The 15,775-nt window shown below is 45.2% G+C and overlaps 1 protein-coding gene across 8 annotated transcripts in view; it reads left to right on the top strand.

The window, feature by feature from the left end:
• Positions 1 to 15,775, top strand: part of Kcnk2 (potassium two pore domain channel subfamily K member 2) — a 186,363-nt gene that overhangs the window by 138,844 nt on the left and 31,744 nt on the right. For all 8 annotated transcript variants that reach the window (XM_075989437.1, XM_075989443.1, XM_075989438.1 and 5 more), the window contains one exon: positions 9,080 to 9,219. In XM_075989437.1, the coding sequence (XP_075845552.1) occupies positions 9,080 to 9,219 (140 nt within the window). The remainder of the gene's footprint in view (positions 1 to 9,079; positions 9,220 to 15,775) is intronic.

Genomic DNA, 15,775 nt, shown 5'->3' with positions numbered 1-15,775 from the left:
TCACTGCACTCATGTGATGGACAGACATGCAGACAAACGCTCACACACTTGAGATTTTAGAAAAGATGAAAAGGAGGGAGAAGAGGAGCAGTTCCCTCTGATCTGTTTCTGCTGCCTTGCTCTATGTTGGTGCTTGTGAACACAGAGCTGTGTTCCTAGGGCTGCGGGCATCTGCGCCAAGTTCTCACCCCCACCCCCGTTTCAGATAGATGTGGAGAGGCAGGGCAGGAACCATGTGCCCTTTGCCAGAGTCTTGGGAAAACAGAAACTATGTTTATCTTTCAAGTTTCTTGAGAAGGGGTTGCCATGTGTAACTCCACAGAGTCAACACAGTCCGGACGGACGTCTTTGCTCATGGGGACCTGCTGAGCTGCGGCAGGGCAGGGCTCCTCTGAGGAATGGCTGGCTCACTGCTTTGTAGAGCGTCCCCTCTTGCTGCCTATTGTCCTGACCCATCATGCAAGAACCAGCACGCCACCTTAAGCCCTCTAGATACTCCCTGCAAATCTTGATTTTCTGTTTCTGCTTCTGCTTGTGTCAGAGCATGGGGCAGTGGCTGGCTGGTTACCCTGGTGACTGACATTGAATCCTTCTGGCTGATCCAGTCTGTCCTCTAGCCCATGCTCAGTGTCCTGGGGCTGAGCAGGAGCAGTGGGGGTGGGGTGGAGCGAGGTGTTGGCTTGTGTTATGGGCAAGAGCTGCTCCGCACAGCACAGAGGAGTGTGGGCAGTAGCTCTACCCGAAACGGAAAAGGGAGAATGAGATGGCTTAGCCAGTGCCATCGACCTGGTTTTGAAACCGTAGTCAGAGTGGTAGGGATGAGTTAAAATGCACTGCAAAGTCGCACCTGAGAATTAATTTTTATGTCCTCATTCCTGTCATTTGAGTTTTCATTTCCTTAAATACCTAGAATGACATGTTCTTAAGTCACGCTCACCTTATAGGCTGAGGACTACACCTACCGCTTTCTTAAAATCTAGCCTTGATCATATGGAAATGTGCTTGGGGTTTGTTGGTTTTTTTTTTAATTAGACTTATTTGAGCTTGGTTTCTTGACTGATCTGCTTGGTCCATGAATGTGCAGGAGAAAATGACACACAACCCTTAGATGACGATTCTCAAAGACTGGTGAAAAGCCCCAGTTGCCCACTTAAGGCAACTTAAAATGCATTTTCAAACCTGGTGGCTTTTTGAATCTACAGTGAGTCAGAGGGAAGACACGTAACCCCAAGTGTGCTTCCCAATGAAATCCTTAAAACACTTCTTTTCCCAAAGGCTGCTTAGGTAGGTGCAGAAGAGGCAGGCGTGAGGGAGGGAGAGCCTGGTGTGAATGGTAGCTCAGCAAAGCCCTGCTCGCCCAGTCCTCACATTCTTAAGAAAACCCAAACATTTTAGTCCCTGAATGTAAGCCTTGTATGTAACCATCATGGCCAACACCATAAAGATGTATTTCCCAGCCAGTTCATTGGTTATGAGTGCTTACTGCTCATCCAGAGAAGGGGTGTTAGGTTCCAAGTGCCCACATGGCAGTTCATACACCTGTAGCTCCAACTTCAGAGAATTCAATGCCCTCTGCTGACCTTCTTGCAGACTATACTCCAGTGCACAAAGTATTATAGTTAACATGAGATAGGATGAGCACCATGAGTGAAGTCTGACCAGCCAGGGGTGTACTCCTCCTCCTGTGGGATGAATCAGCTCCCAGCATTTAACAGAGCATACTTCAGTGACCAAGACTCCTAAAATACATTCAGTAACCTAAACTCCTGATATACTTACATACATATGGTGTGAGAGGTCCTTCTGTCTATGTATTGCTTTTATCGGTTAATGAATGAAGAAACTTTCTTGGCCTGTTGATAGGGCAGAACTTAAGTTGGCAGGGAAAACTAAATGGCATGCTGGGAGAAAGGAGGCAGAGTCAGAGAGATGCCAGAGATAGATGTGCTGAAACTTTGCTGGTAGGCCATGACCTCACGGTAATGCACAGATTAATTGAGATGGGTTAAATTAATATGCAAGTGATTAGCCAATAAGAATCTAGAGCTAATGGGCCAAGCAGTAGTTTAATTAATCAGTTTCTGTGTGATTATTTCGGTTCTGGGCAACCAGTTCAAACAAGTGGCTCCTTACAAACAATTGGCACCAATGTGGCTATCTAAATCCACATAAAACCTGAGATTTGTGCAAATATCTCTGAGTACAGTTACCAAAATTTCTGCCACTAAACTGATTGCAGAGGAAGATATTGCTGGAGCCCCAATAGATACCAAAGAAAGTACTTGATGAGGATGGAGGGCTGTTGAAGAACAGTTATGCTTCGCCACAAGAGCCACTCAGAAAAAAAGAAGAAAAAGCAAAATAAAACAAAAAACTACATTAACCAGAAAGGGGAAGTTTGTGTGACTGCTAGAGAGATGTGTTATAGGTTGTGTGTGTGTATGTGATGTGTGTGTGAGTATGGTCATGAGTGTGCTGCTATGTAAGTGTGCAAGTCAAAGACAACTCTTGAGAATCAGTTTGAGGCAGGTCACTCTTATTTCTCTCTCTGCATCCCCAAGGTCAGTTGGCCCATAAGCTTCCCAGAGAGTTCCTTGTCTGCATCTTCCATCTCACTGTGGCAGTGCTGGATTGCAGATGCATCTGGCTTGTATAGGTTCTCAGGATCATTGGTCTCACCCGTGAGACATTTAATCCACTGAGCCACCTCCCTGGCTCACTGTATTGTAACCATCACTCCTTTATTAATGCATATTTACTGACTCTGATATTTAGTGAACATGCCGTTGTTTATGAGATGCTGTGCTCAGCACTCAATCATAGCAATGGCTTGGGAAGTTCTTGCTCCTCTGGATGGAATGTATGAAATTATGGAGCAGCCACGAAGCAGGGATCCATGTTCGGTGGAACAGGAGAAATCTGCTCATCCTGTTTTAGTCAGTGATGAGAGAATTGATAGTCTACACATGGTTAATGAGCAGGATTAAACTGTGGGTCTGTGGGCAAGCCAACAGTTGAGCTTGCAGAGGTCAGCAGATATCTAGAAGCATTGTAGAAACACGGGGGGGGGGAGACAGAAAAGAAGGGGACGTTGGAGTGATAGCCATGATGGTGTGGATACTTAATGGAGACTCCAAACTGCTCTCCATGGAGACCTAGAGATCATTTCCAGGGAGAATGATCACTTAGCTCCTGCACACCGCAGGGTCCTACCGTTGCAAAGAGGACTGCATGAGAGGATTTGTGGATCTCCCTTCTCTACACTCACAAGGTTCCTGTTCTTCTTATAGTAGCTTTTCTATGAAGAACAGAAATGGGCTGGTAGTTTCTAAATCTGAACATTGATCTCTAAAATCCAAAAATATAACTTCACATACTAGGCAGATCTAATTGCCTTCATTCAAAAATAATTTAAAATTTTTAATTTCATTTTATGTCTATGGGGGTTTTGCCTGTATGTATATCTCTATTGGTACGTACGTACCTGCTATCCTTAGAGGCTAGAAGAGGGTGTTGGGTCCCTCTGGAACTGGAGCCACAGATCATTGTGAGATGTTCTGGGAATTAAGTTCTAGTCCTCAGGAAGAACACTGAGTATTCTTAACTGCTGAGCCATCTCTCCAGGCCTGTATTAAATAACTTTTGTTTGTTTGTTTGTTTGGTTTTTGAATCAGGATTTCTTTGTATAGCTCTAACTGTCCTGGAACTCACCCTGTAGACCAGGCTGTTCTGATACTCACATAGATCCTCCTTCTTCTGTTCCTCAACCCCCAAGCTATGATTAAAGGTGTGTGCCACCACTCCGCATCTAATTATCTCCCTTAGCTTCACGTTTTCCTGCCTCAGTGGCATCGGTTTGATTTAATAGACTGAAGTCACCAGATTGACCATGCCGCTGTAAGAATGTTTCTGTCCCTCATGCAATTTGATATCACAAAAGAAAGATGCACAAAGCAGACATAATACCTCACCAAAATCATAATAAAGCCTCATGGTTAAAATTATAGTCAAAGCCAAAAATTAAGATCACTGTTTAATATCCAAGCTGAAATACTTACAGAGAAATGAGAGCCCATTTCTGTTGTTTAAATGAGTACCCCCCAATAGGTCATGCATGCCGTGACCCCCAAGAGATATAGAGGATCCCCTCAGGTCACTGAAGATGTGCGTCCACAGGTACTGTAAGACCCCACACGCTTATTTCTCAGCTTCTTGGCTCCTAGCACACTCTTGTCATCACTGCTACTCCATGTTCTTCACCAGAGCACCGAACCCGATGAGGCCCCCTCACCCCAGACTGGAACTTCCAAAGTCATGGGTCCAGTGAATGGTTTTTGGTAGTTGGGCTGCATCAAGCGTCTTTGCTACAGCAGTGTGAGGCTGAAACATCATTACTACAGAGTGACGGTGTGCTTACGTGCTACATGTTTATGGAATACATGCATCACTGTAGAAAATGGAAAGATGGCCCTGGGATTGGCCATCTTAGTCAAGAAGGAGTGCCCTTTAAAACCAGGATGTGTGGAGGTTTCATCTTTTCATTCATATTTTGTGATTCAGAGGAAAAAAATCATGAGTCAAGAAAATTAAGGGGACAGAGCGCTGTGTTTTCAAGTTCATATTTTAAAATTGCTTTATTGTAATAAAATTGTGCACACACACACACACAGAGAGAGAGAGAGAGAGAGAGAGAGAGAGAGAGAGAGAGAGAGAGAGAGAGAGAGAGAGAGAGAGAGAGAGCGCGCGCGAGCGCACAGCTTGACTATGGTAGCTATGCAAATACCTAAACCCAAACACAAGTTCTGTGGAATAGAATAGCGCCACCTTCTGGAAACGCCTGGATTCCCCACAATACCAGGCTGGAGGACTGCTGTATGTACAAAGGGTAACCACAGTTAGCAGCTGAGCACGTGGGTAATGAGCAGCTCCATCTAAGGAAAGCAGCCATGCTTTGGGGCAACCTGATGGGGTTTGGATTTGAGTTCTGCAGCTCTGGGTTGTTTTCCATCCTCTGGTGTCTCTGTTTTGAGACCCTGGGATTTCAGAGAAGCTGTGTGGACCTGGCAGTCTCTCTGGAGTTCTGAACAGATTGAACTTGATGGCACTTGAATCATCAACTTTGTTTCTGAGAAGGCAAATGGAAAGGAGCCTGAAACCTATGCCCAAAGGCCTGATTGATGTCCCGGCCCAAATATAGAGGCCTCAGCTCCCTCGGCACCCACCTGCAGAGCTTCGGGGTGGAACGGCCCCCTTGGCACCACCGCCTGCAGTCCTTTAGGTTAGGATGGTTCCAGTCATGGAAGCTAATCAATACGGCCAAATTCTCTTATCTCCCCCAGTAGGAATTTTGAATATTTCATAAATTGATTGAGCAATGTGGGGCATCCAGGGTCCAAAGGTCCTTTCCATGTCCCCAGCTGGGATTCTTGGGGAGCAGGCAGGAAAGTTCTCTCAGTGCTTGATATAGAGGAGGTTTCCAGCTACTGTGTGTAGGGAACCCACTTTGTGGAGAGAATCACTTCCCATCATTGTGAACAGCACGAACCTTGCTGAGTTATATTTTTAGTAATTTAATCCGCTACATTGGATCAAACTCTGGCTGAGTTCCTCTCGCAAATGTCAAGGAAGAGAGATCAGTGAGGGAGTGGGAGCGGGAGGGAGGGAGGAAGAGAGAGAGAGAGAGAGAGAGAGAGAGAGAGAGAGAGAGAGAGAGAGAGGAGATCAAAAGGCGGCTGTCACATCCAGGAAGAGGTTCAGAAAGCTTAGACTTCCTGTAGTATTTGGAAAAGTTGATGAGGTTCCTGAAGCTGTCTGCCTCCACCCCTCTTTGGTATTTTTATTGCTATCTGTATGTTCTCTTATAATGAGCCAGAGAGCTCCTAAAATGGAAAGAGATTGTGTGCACATTTTCTATGGCAACAAGGAGAGAACGAAGTGGAGAAACTGTTCTGCCAAGTAGGTGGGGAACCCAGGAGGGGAGGGAGGGTGTAACATCCCGCAGTCTTCAACACAAACAGTGAGGGGAGGAAAAGACACAGGGGGACACGACACCACGGGACACGACACCACACCGGAGACAGTCCGGGGATTCAAACAAGGACAGAGACATCAATCGACATTTGTGGTTTCTAGACAGTACCTTACTGTGTCCTTTAGTCTGTTCTAAGCTCCTAGGCATATCTCAGCATCCCAAGTGATAGATTACAGATGTGAGCTGCCACTCCCAGCTACTTTACTGTCCTAATAAGAGACACCTGGACAAGTTCCTATGAAATAGGTAGAAAATTAATACTCTTCATAGTTAAGAATGAAAAAAAGCACTTTTGGTGGTTAAAAGCACTTGCTGCTTTTGCAAAGGACCAGAGTTTGGTTCTCAGCATCCACATCAGCTCACAGCTGCTGTTAACTCCAGCTCCAGGGAGTCTGATGTCCTCTTCCGGCCTCAGCAGGCACCTGCACACATTTGCACATACATGTACATATGTATACATACATGCAACTAAAAGTATAAAGTTTAGAATCATTTCCTTGTTTTAAAATACCCCCTCCCAAATCAGCTTATCTCAACATTACAGATATACTAACTTAGGGAAGATTTTTTCTTTTTGCATCAAATGAGCTGATTATTGTGCAAATAAACTCATAAGTCTCAGGTTTGGGAAGCGAATAGCATGAATAGTTCTCTGACAATGCTTTCTGTCTTGGGGTTTTTCTTCTTAGATCATCTAGCTGCCAGTATTTCATTTTAAGAGTGGTAATTAAGAAAGGGGAAGAAGCTTTTTCCATGGTTTTGAATCACTAAAACTTCTGGGTTAAACATTTTGCCCAAATATAGGCCTTTGGTGATGAAGCTAACTCACTCTTTGCAACTGTAACATCCTGTTTATGACGTGGACATAAAATGTCGTCTCCAGCATGTGGGCTGTGCTAGAATCAGAGTGTCTGTGCACTTGTGTGTTAGAAGAGTCCTGGCCTCTTGGATGAAGTTGGGGTTTTTGGTTCTATTTCTTTTTGGGTGTGAAACGGAAAGTCATGGAAAGGAGATCATTTGGTTTCAGTGAAATGGAGACATCTGAAAAATGGAATTTGCCAGTGGGCCTGTCTTAGGCAGCGTCTTACTGTGTTTTCTAACCTGTTCTCAGGCTGTCTGGTCACGGTGTTTTTCGCCTGCTAGAGCCTCTCGGACCATTTGTCTTGCTCCTTTCACGTCCAAAAACATCTCTGAGGGTCCTGCAAAGTACAATTTGTTTAGAGAAATGTTCCATTGATACTTTACATTTGAACATAGTGTGCACTGTTTTCTCCCAGCCATGGGCCGAATCTTTGCGCATTCCCAGAGTCTGTGCAGTTGGTCCTAAGATGCTTCTCTCCTGCTCTGCCCCACAGTACAGTAGGTCTACATGAGAGGATTCTGATGGTGATTCCACATGTTGGTCTCTAAACATGTCTAGCCTGTCAAGTCTTGACTTAAATCATTTGTGTTGGTTTTAGTTAACATTTCTCTTATCCCGTATGCAGTTAGTCACAAGTAAGGGACTGGGGCTATCAGAGACAATCCTATCACTATTGTACCATCAGTCTTTGCTCCACTTCTTCCATTCCTCCCCTTCCCAGGCTTGCCCTCATTCAACACAGCCGTTTCCCAGGTGCTCCCCAATCAGAGTGTCTCTTGGGGCTTCCCACCACCCGTTCCACTTCAGCCACTAAGTTCCTTTGGATAATGCATTCAGCCATGAACACAGGCCATCTCGCCTATAAACATAACCCAGTCCCCACTGAGTTAGGGTCCAGCCTTTGTCATCTTATACGCCCTATTCCTATAGAGAAATAGACTCCTCACTGCTCCTATGCTGTCTGATCCCCTGAAAGAATCCTTTGAAGAGAGTGTGCCTTCTCACAATGTCTTGCTACTCACCCCTTGAAAGTTCCCTGTCTTCTCTCTTCCCCCTTCTGTGTTCTTCCACAGAACTATGTAACCTTTGTCCTACAGCGCCATATGCTCTATTGTGAGTGACTGTCTATGTGAGGCTTTCTTTCCTGTTTAGATGTGTGTGTGTGTATGTGTGTGTGTGTGTGCGCGTGCGCACACACACTTCCACCTTTTCTTGAGACGTGTCTCTAGTTCACTACGGCTTATTCCATGCTAGCCCAGGAACTTCTAAAAATTTTCTTGTCTCTATGACCCGTCTCTGGGTAGGAGTCCTGGTTACAGAGGTGAGTGCTCACATCTAGGTTTTACACTGGTTCTGGGCATCTGAACTCAGTGCAAGCACTTTGTACACCAAGGTGGCTCTCCATTCTCAATGTGAGAATTTCTCAGGTTAAAGTTGGGTTTCTTAAGACATGCCCTTGTCTTCTTGTTCTGGTAAATAAATAAGCGTTTCAGCGTAACTTCTGTTTGTTGTGCTGAATGGAAGGGTGTTTGGGAATGTGCACAGCAGAATCCCACAGTACACAAATTTCCTTTAACACTTCAAGAACACTTCTCTTCTTCCTCTTATTCTTTCTGGAGATATACATTGATGATGTCATGGGACTTCCTCAGAGACAGTCATGGTGCATTGCCTGAAAAGACATCAGTTCTTCCCAGACCCCTGGTTGCCCTGCCTCAAGCTTGTTACCAGACCATTCCTACTTAAGATGTCAACCCCCTCTGGTTCAGCTGGCCGATCTGCTGGAAGGCACAGGTTGATAGGCAGTAGGAAGATGTAAACAATCCTTCACATGGTGTGGGAACAGACTCTAATTCCCACTGTTTCAGTGGGAATGGAGAGAGGCTTAATACATATGGAGCAGTTGAGCTCTGAGAGACAGGTAGCCGTAAGCGACACAGGGACAGCTGCCATGACCCAGAAAGGGAAGGAAACATCCTTCAGAAGAACTTTTTGAACTTGTCCATGAAAACCTGAGAGTTGTATAAGCAGGCATGAGAATCTCGGTGTAAAAGAAGAGGCTGGGTCAGTGGAGAAGGCGATGGGTCTGCCCTCGAACCACAGTTCGGCCAACGAGTGCAGTGGAGATCGCAGTGGTTGGCTCCTGGGATTGCGATTGTGTGTCTGACTTTGCCTTTCTCTGGCAGGTGGCTCGGACATCGAGTATCTGGACTTCTACAAGCCTGTGGTGTGGTTCTGGATCCTCGTTGGGCTTGCTTACTTTGCCGCCGTCCTGAGCATGATCGGAGACTGGCTGCGGGTGATATCGAAGAAGACGAAGGAAGAGGTGAGGCTGAGGGTGCACGGAGTCAGCAGCCAGTAAAGGGTTGGTTTTATGTTCTCTTAAAAAATATTTAGAAGTTTAAACTCTTGATATTAGCATAAAGTTTACTGCATGAAGTAATAAAAATATAGGCATTATAGTTTAGTCATTTTCAGCATTTGTTGAATACTTATTGGGTCAGTGACTATGTAGGAATTCTGATTTATTTGTTTGTAATGGAAAAAGATATAATTTTAAAAATTTTGCTAGTTATATACTTTTCTTTTGTGTTCTTTCTTTCTTTTGTGCAATGGCACAACGTGAGGTCTGGTCCATAAAAGGAAAAGAGTGCACTCAGGGCCAGATCTACCGCCCTGATAGAGGACCTGTGGAGGATCGTGAAACACTGCGTCCCATCCACAGCAATGGGGAAGAATCTATCAGTGTGCCACAGAGTGAATAATGAATGCTTTCTGTAATAGGAATTTAGTTTACCTTTGCCGGTTGTTTTCTTTTTTCTTATATCTATATGTTCACACTTGGACATACACATATATTTTGTGGCTCTTTACATCAGAACTTGCAGGTATTCAGAATGTTACATATTTTATACAACAAAACAAGTAATAATGATCTTGAGAATTTTGGTGCATGAAGGTTTTGGAATTTTAAAATGTAAGCATTGATATTGATTCCTTGGATAGTCAGTTTTGATTGTATTTCTATCTCCAGAAGTACCATTGGCTGTTGGAGGGTGACTGAGTTGTGGATTTATTTGTTTGTTTGTTTATGACTATTGTATGTTTTTCTGGTGGGACTTGCCAGCTTTGCTAGGGGAGTCACAGGTCTCTCCAGTCTATGCCCACGTCACTCATTGCCTTCCTCCAGTTAGCCTGTCCATCCATTTCATTATCTGCTGTTCACAGGCCAGGATGCACCAGTGTTAAATCTTTGGTTTTTAAAAGCACATATCCTCTTTAAATGTCCATCCAAAAGAAAGGGAATAAAATAAGAAATAGTGAATTTGATTTCTCTTTACAAATTCTGTCTTACTTTTTTGGAAACATGTCAAATCAGGCAGTTCTTTATCAATACCTTGCATGTTCATGGTAGCAAGCAAGAGTGTTATTTACCTAGCACTGTGTCCCGTGGGTAGCACATCGCCTCGTTGGGATTTCATGTATTAAATCTAAGTGTGTCCGTCTGTGTCTCAGTTACACCATATGCCAAAAAACTTTTTATCATGAGAAAATCAGCAGGACAGAATGCTCCATATGTTAAAATGGGCCAAAGTCCTCTTTTCGGATGGACCAGAAAGGATCTAAGCTGTGGGCTTGGGGTATGTGGAATTGGGAATGAGGAGAAGGGAGGTGTCTATTCTAACTTTCTATATACTGTTCTGAATCTTGAAATTCTCAGGGATAAAAAGAAGTTGTAGCAAGGGAATATTTTAGATAATAGTAATAAAGAAAGCAGCTCAGGTATTCATCTAAATAACTTTCTTTTTTTTCAAGTGCATTGAAATGTTGACATTCATGTCTGCATGCACACACTATCATCTCTTAAAGCTTGAACTTTGACAGTTAGGAAAATATTATTGTGTGACACGTTATATGCAGTAAATTAAATACATATATACATTAATACTACTCTGATTGCCGAAAGAAGACCTAGAGACCACCGTGCTGCGGTGTAGCGAGAGGTTTTGTGTCTTTATATAGTTGGTGAAGTTGCTATAGGGTGTGTGTTTAAGCTTGAGAACTTTGTTTTGGTATTTTTGCAGAGGACAAACTGACAGTGCAGCAGATCACTTCTCCAGAGTGGCAAACACAGCAACTGCAGCAGTGTCTGGGGCTGCTAGAGCAAACACAGCAACTGCAGCAGTGTCTGGGGCTGCTAGAGCAAACACAGCAACTGCAGCAGTGTCTGGGGCTGCTAGAGCAAACACAGCAACTGCAGCAGTGTTTGTTTGGGGCTGCTAGAGCAAACACAGCAACTGCAGCAGTGTTTGGGGCTGCTAGAGCAAACACAGTAACTGCAGCAGTGTTTGTTTGGGGCTGCTAGAGCAAACACAGCAACTGCAGCAGTGTTTGGGGCTGCTAGAGCAAACACAGCAACTACAGCAGTGTTTGGGGCTGCTAGAGCAAACACAGCAACTGCAGCAGCGTTTGGGGCTGCTAGAGCAAACACAGCAACTGCAGCAGTGTTTGGGGCTGCTAGAGCAAGCACAGCAACTGCAGCAGTGTTTGGGGCTGCTAGAGCAAACACAGTAACTGCAGCAGTGTTTGGGGCTGCTAGAGCAAACACAGCAACTGCAGCAGTGTTTGGGGCTGCTAGAGCAAACACAGCAACTACAGCAGTGTTTGGGGCTGCTAGAGCAAACACAGCAACTGCAGCAGCGTTTGGGGCTGCTAGAGCAAACACAGCAACTGCAGCAGTGTTTGGGGCTGCTAGAGCAAGCACAGCAACTGCAGCAGTGTTTGGGGCTGCTAGAGCAAACACAGCAACTGCAGCAGTGTTTGGGGCTGCTAGAGCAAACACAGCAACTGCAGCAGTGTTTGGGGCTGCTAGAGCAAACACAGCAACTGCAGCAGTGTTTGGGGCTGCTAGAGCAAACACAGCAACTGCAGCAGTGTTTGGGGCTGCTAGAGCAAACACAGCAACTGCAGCAGTGTTTGGGGCTGCTAGAGCAAACACAGCAACTGCAGCAGTGTTTGGGGCTGCTAGAGCAAACACAGCAACTGCAGCAGTGTTTGGGGCTGCTAGAGCAAACACAGCAACTGCAGCAGTGTTTGGGGCTGCTAGAGCAAACACAGCAACTGCAGCAGTGTTTGGGGCTGCTAGAGCAAACACAGCAACTGCAGCAGTGTTTGGGGCTGCTAGAGCAAACACAGCAACTGCAGCAGTGTTTGGGGCTGCTAGAGCAAACACAGCAACTGCAGCAGTGTTTGGGGCTGCTAGAACAGGTGCAGCTCTGCAAACCATTAACTCTTGAGGGTGCTGGCAGGCATGGGCCATGGTGAGGCCTCACTCCTGGGCTTGCCTGGGTCCTAGCTGGCATGAGCCGTGGTGAGGCTTTGCTCCCTGGCTTGCAAATCGCCTCTTTTTTGCCATTTCTCTGGGCCGTCTGATGGAGAGAGGGGCAGGTCAGCATCTCTTCTTTTCTGTGTAAGAACACGGCTGTTACTAGATTTGGGCACCAGTCTCCTTCCCCCCCCCCCCATCTGATTAGCTGCCTTTGAAAAACCTGTCTCCAGATCCACTTCTGCATAGGGATTGATGAAGGCTGGAATACAGGCTACGATGCTGTCTTTCCAGATCAATATACATGTTTACAGAATGGGTTTGTTACATGTGGACCGTGAGGTCATGTCCCATTCATGGAGGACTCCCCTGGCTCTCAGCTAAAAGTACGAGTGTGTTTTCATGCTAGCTCACCATGGAGAAGGCAAAAGGAAGAGGCTACTTTTCTCCTTACCACAGACCTTTTGACTGCTGCCCAGTGTTCTGAGTACCACGTGCCTTCTGGAAACAGCATCTACGAGGGAGTCTGTGGCAAGAGACGGTGTGAGCCCCAAGCTGCAGCAGCTCCAGTTGAACCCACGGAAAATGAATTTAATTTGAGCAAATGTGTATTTTCTGATTTATGATCAATTTAGAGAAATGTAGAATAGGGTCACAAATTTAGGAAAGAGTCTTGGTGGGGGAGAAGGCAGAGTGTAATTAATTTGGGCATCAGGAACCAAATATTTGATAAATGGCATAGTGCTTAGCTATCTACCACAGCGAGAAGATGATAGATAATTTAAACTTTGAAACAGCTCAGCAAAGGGTAGGATCACAGAAAAACCAAAGTGTGGACTCAGGATCCCGAGTGATAATCCCATGACTCAGAATAAACTGATTTTATTTAACAAACCCATGCATTGCATTATTATTTTGAAATATGGCTGAGCCATAGTGATAAAATACAAACAGATATAGATAATTATATGAAGGGTTTATATCGTTTTGAAATATGGCTGAGCCATAGTGATAAAATACAAACAGATATAGATAATTATATGAAGGGTTTATATCGTTTTGAATGTTAAGCCATATGTTGTTTCCATTGTGGAATTATTTTAATAGAATATACATAGAAGATTTGGGGAGCAAAGGAAAACATCATTTTCCCTCAGCACGTTGAAGTGAACATCATTGGTCTACTGAATCCATTCGAAGGGCCTGAGGAGGAAGTCACTGGATGGAAGACTATGGCATTGATCCAGAAGCACCACACATAACTCTAGGTGGTCTGCATTTCTCAAGGAAGGCAGGAAGAGCTTAACCTTTTTTTCCTGAAGACATATGTATGTCAGAAAAGTGTGCTCCTTTGTTATTTTTAAAGTTCCCATAGAAAGTAGACCGAGTTTAACAGTAAATATGAATAGAACTAATTGTTTTCCTTATTAGCCCATAAATCCTGTTCTGTGAGGAGATCATGTTTCCATTTAGGAAACAAGGGCTATTTCACAACAGGGTGTATAATGACACCCAGTTCAGGTTTAAAAAAATAAGGTGTGCTCACATCAGCCAGAAAACAAAATCTGTCCCTGCTTAGGAACAAAGCAGGGAAGAATGAACCCTAACCCAGACATTGCTCAGTCAATTACTCTTTACCTCGGAGTGTGGAAGCCATGACGTCTGTGTGCACTCGGGGTTGTGGTCTGTGTGAGGTAGGCAGCAGCAGTATCCCAACATAGATTGGCAGTCCTGTCACGTCTCGCAGAAGAGGGAGAGAGGGACACTGTGGATGGATGGCCAAGCAACTTTATTTATTTATTTATTTGCAAATGCTATTTCTTTATTCTCTGAAAATATTGATGCTGAGTTGAGAGCCCAACTTTGGTGAGTTGGTCTTCTGTTATTTAAGAAAATAACCAGTGTCTGGGGCCTCTAGTGCTCAGGTCCCCCAAAAGAATGAAAATTGGCTCTAGAATCATGAAGTGACCCAAGAATACCAGGGGAGAAATGTTACTTCCTCTGGACACATAGTGGCATCGTTAATCTCTGCACTCTGCTCCGGGTTGTCGAGCAAAACCCGTTCAATGAAAGAACTTAGTGGATCAATGTCACGTCCAGAAAATGGACAGCTAAAGAGGAGGTCTGGGCTGAGTCCGGGAAATTTTGCAGAACAGGAGCAGATCAGCGTCTCTTATCTGAGAATTGCTTTCTAACACCCGAAGCTTTAATGTCTCATTTACAACAGCTTCGACTTCCTCCTAAAGGCCTCGGGAGTCGCTGAAGGATTTTAGGGAAGTGGAATAAATGCTTTGATAAGAATGAGAAAGATGAGTTTGGAGATGCAGATGAGCGTACAGCTGGGAGGGATTGGTCCAGGGAGTCTGCGGTAACAATGCGGTAGAGATCAAGTATTTATTCCAAAAATGCTTGGTGGTTTGTGTGCTGAGAATACAAAACAAAACAAACAAAAACAAAAGAAAGCAAACGATGGTGTCTGTGATTCTAACTTCAGTAGGGTATCTACCACAGGAAATAACTCAGGAAATTAAGAAATATTGAACAGTTAGGAGGGAGAGGATAATTTCATGTTGACATTTATTAATTTGTGGGTAATTTTACATTTAAGTGATGTGGAGGCCCAGAGATGTGAGTCCTGTTTCACTTTGACTAAAGGTCAGAGAGTCTGAGCTTATTTTTACTCTTTCAAAGTTGTTGACAACAGGTGTTGTTCTTTTTTAAAAAATGCTGCAAGATCCCCCGGCAGTACGCAGCAGAAATGCTGTAGGTCCCAAATGCTAGCGGCGGGCCATGTGGCGGTGGGCAGCCAGTCCCAGGCAGAAATGGCTCCCAGTCCCAGAGCGGTGGCCTGTGCCGTGACGGCGGGCCATGTGGCGGCAGACAGCGGGCCCTGGGAGCAGCCAGTCCCAGGCAGAGACGGCTGCTGGTCTCAGAGCAGTGGTGGCGGGCCATGTGGCAGCAGGCAGTGGGCCCCAGGCAGAGACAGCTGCTGGTCCCCGAGCAGTGGCTGGTTCCAGGCAGGGAGACACATGGCAGGCGGGCAGAAGACAGAAACATGGATAGACACGACATGCAGGGTGAGGTTGAATGTTTATTCAGGGGGTTATGGAGGAGGAAGGGTGAAGGGGGGACAGAGAGAGAGGGAGAGAGAGAGAGAGAGAGAGAGAAGAGGAGAAAGAGACAGAGAAGGGGGAAGCAGAGAAGTGGGGAGAGAGGCAGAAGCGAAGCTGCCTCTCCGAGAGGAAGATGGAAAAGAGAGCGAGCTCAGGCTGGAAGCTGAAGATCAGCCTGCCTCAGCAGATGAGGAGGGGGAATGGGTGTGGCTTGTCTCTTAAAGGGACCCAAACCATAACAGGTGTGGCTACAAACAAGGTATGCTAAAGTGTGTCGTTACTTGGTGTTTGGACATTAGGATGGCCCATAGAGATGGAGCTGCTCCACCCTGACCAAAGGTCAGAGAATTCAAGCCTATTCCTGTCCCTTCATTTTAAAACAGGAGGTTTGACCCAGGGAGTGGCTTCCTGTGGGATACTTGGTCTACGGTGTATTCACTGCA

The sequence above is a fragment of the Microtus pennsylvanicus genome, chromosome 10 (assembly GCF_037038515.1).
Source record: "Microtus pennsylvanicus isolate mMicPen1 chromosome 10, mMicPen1.hap1, whole genome shotgun sequence".
Taxonomy (NCBI): domain Eukaryota; kingdom Metazoa; phylum Chordata; class Mammalia; order Rodentia; family Cricetidae; genus Microtus; species Microtus pennsylvanicus.
This window is presented reverse-complemented; position numbering and strand designations above follow the sequence as displayed.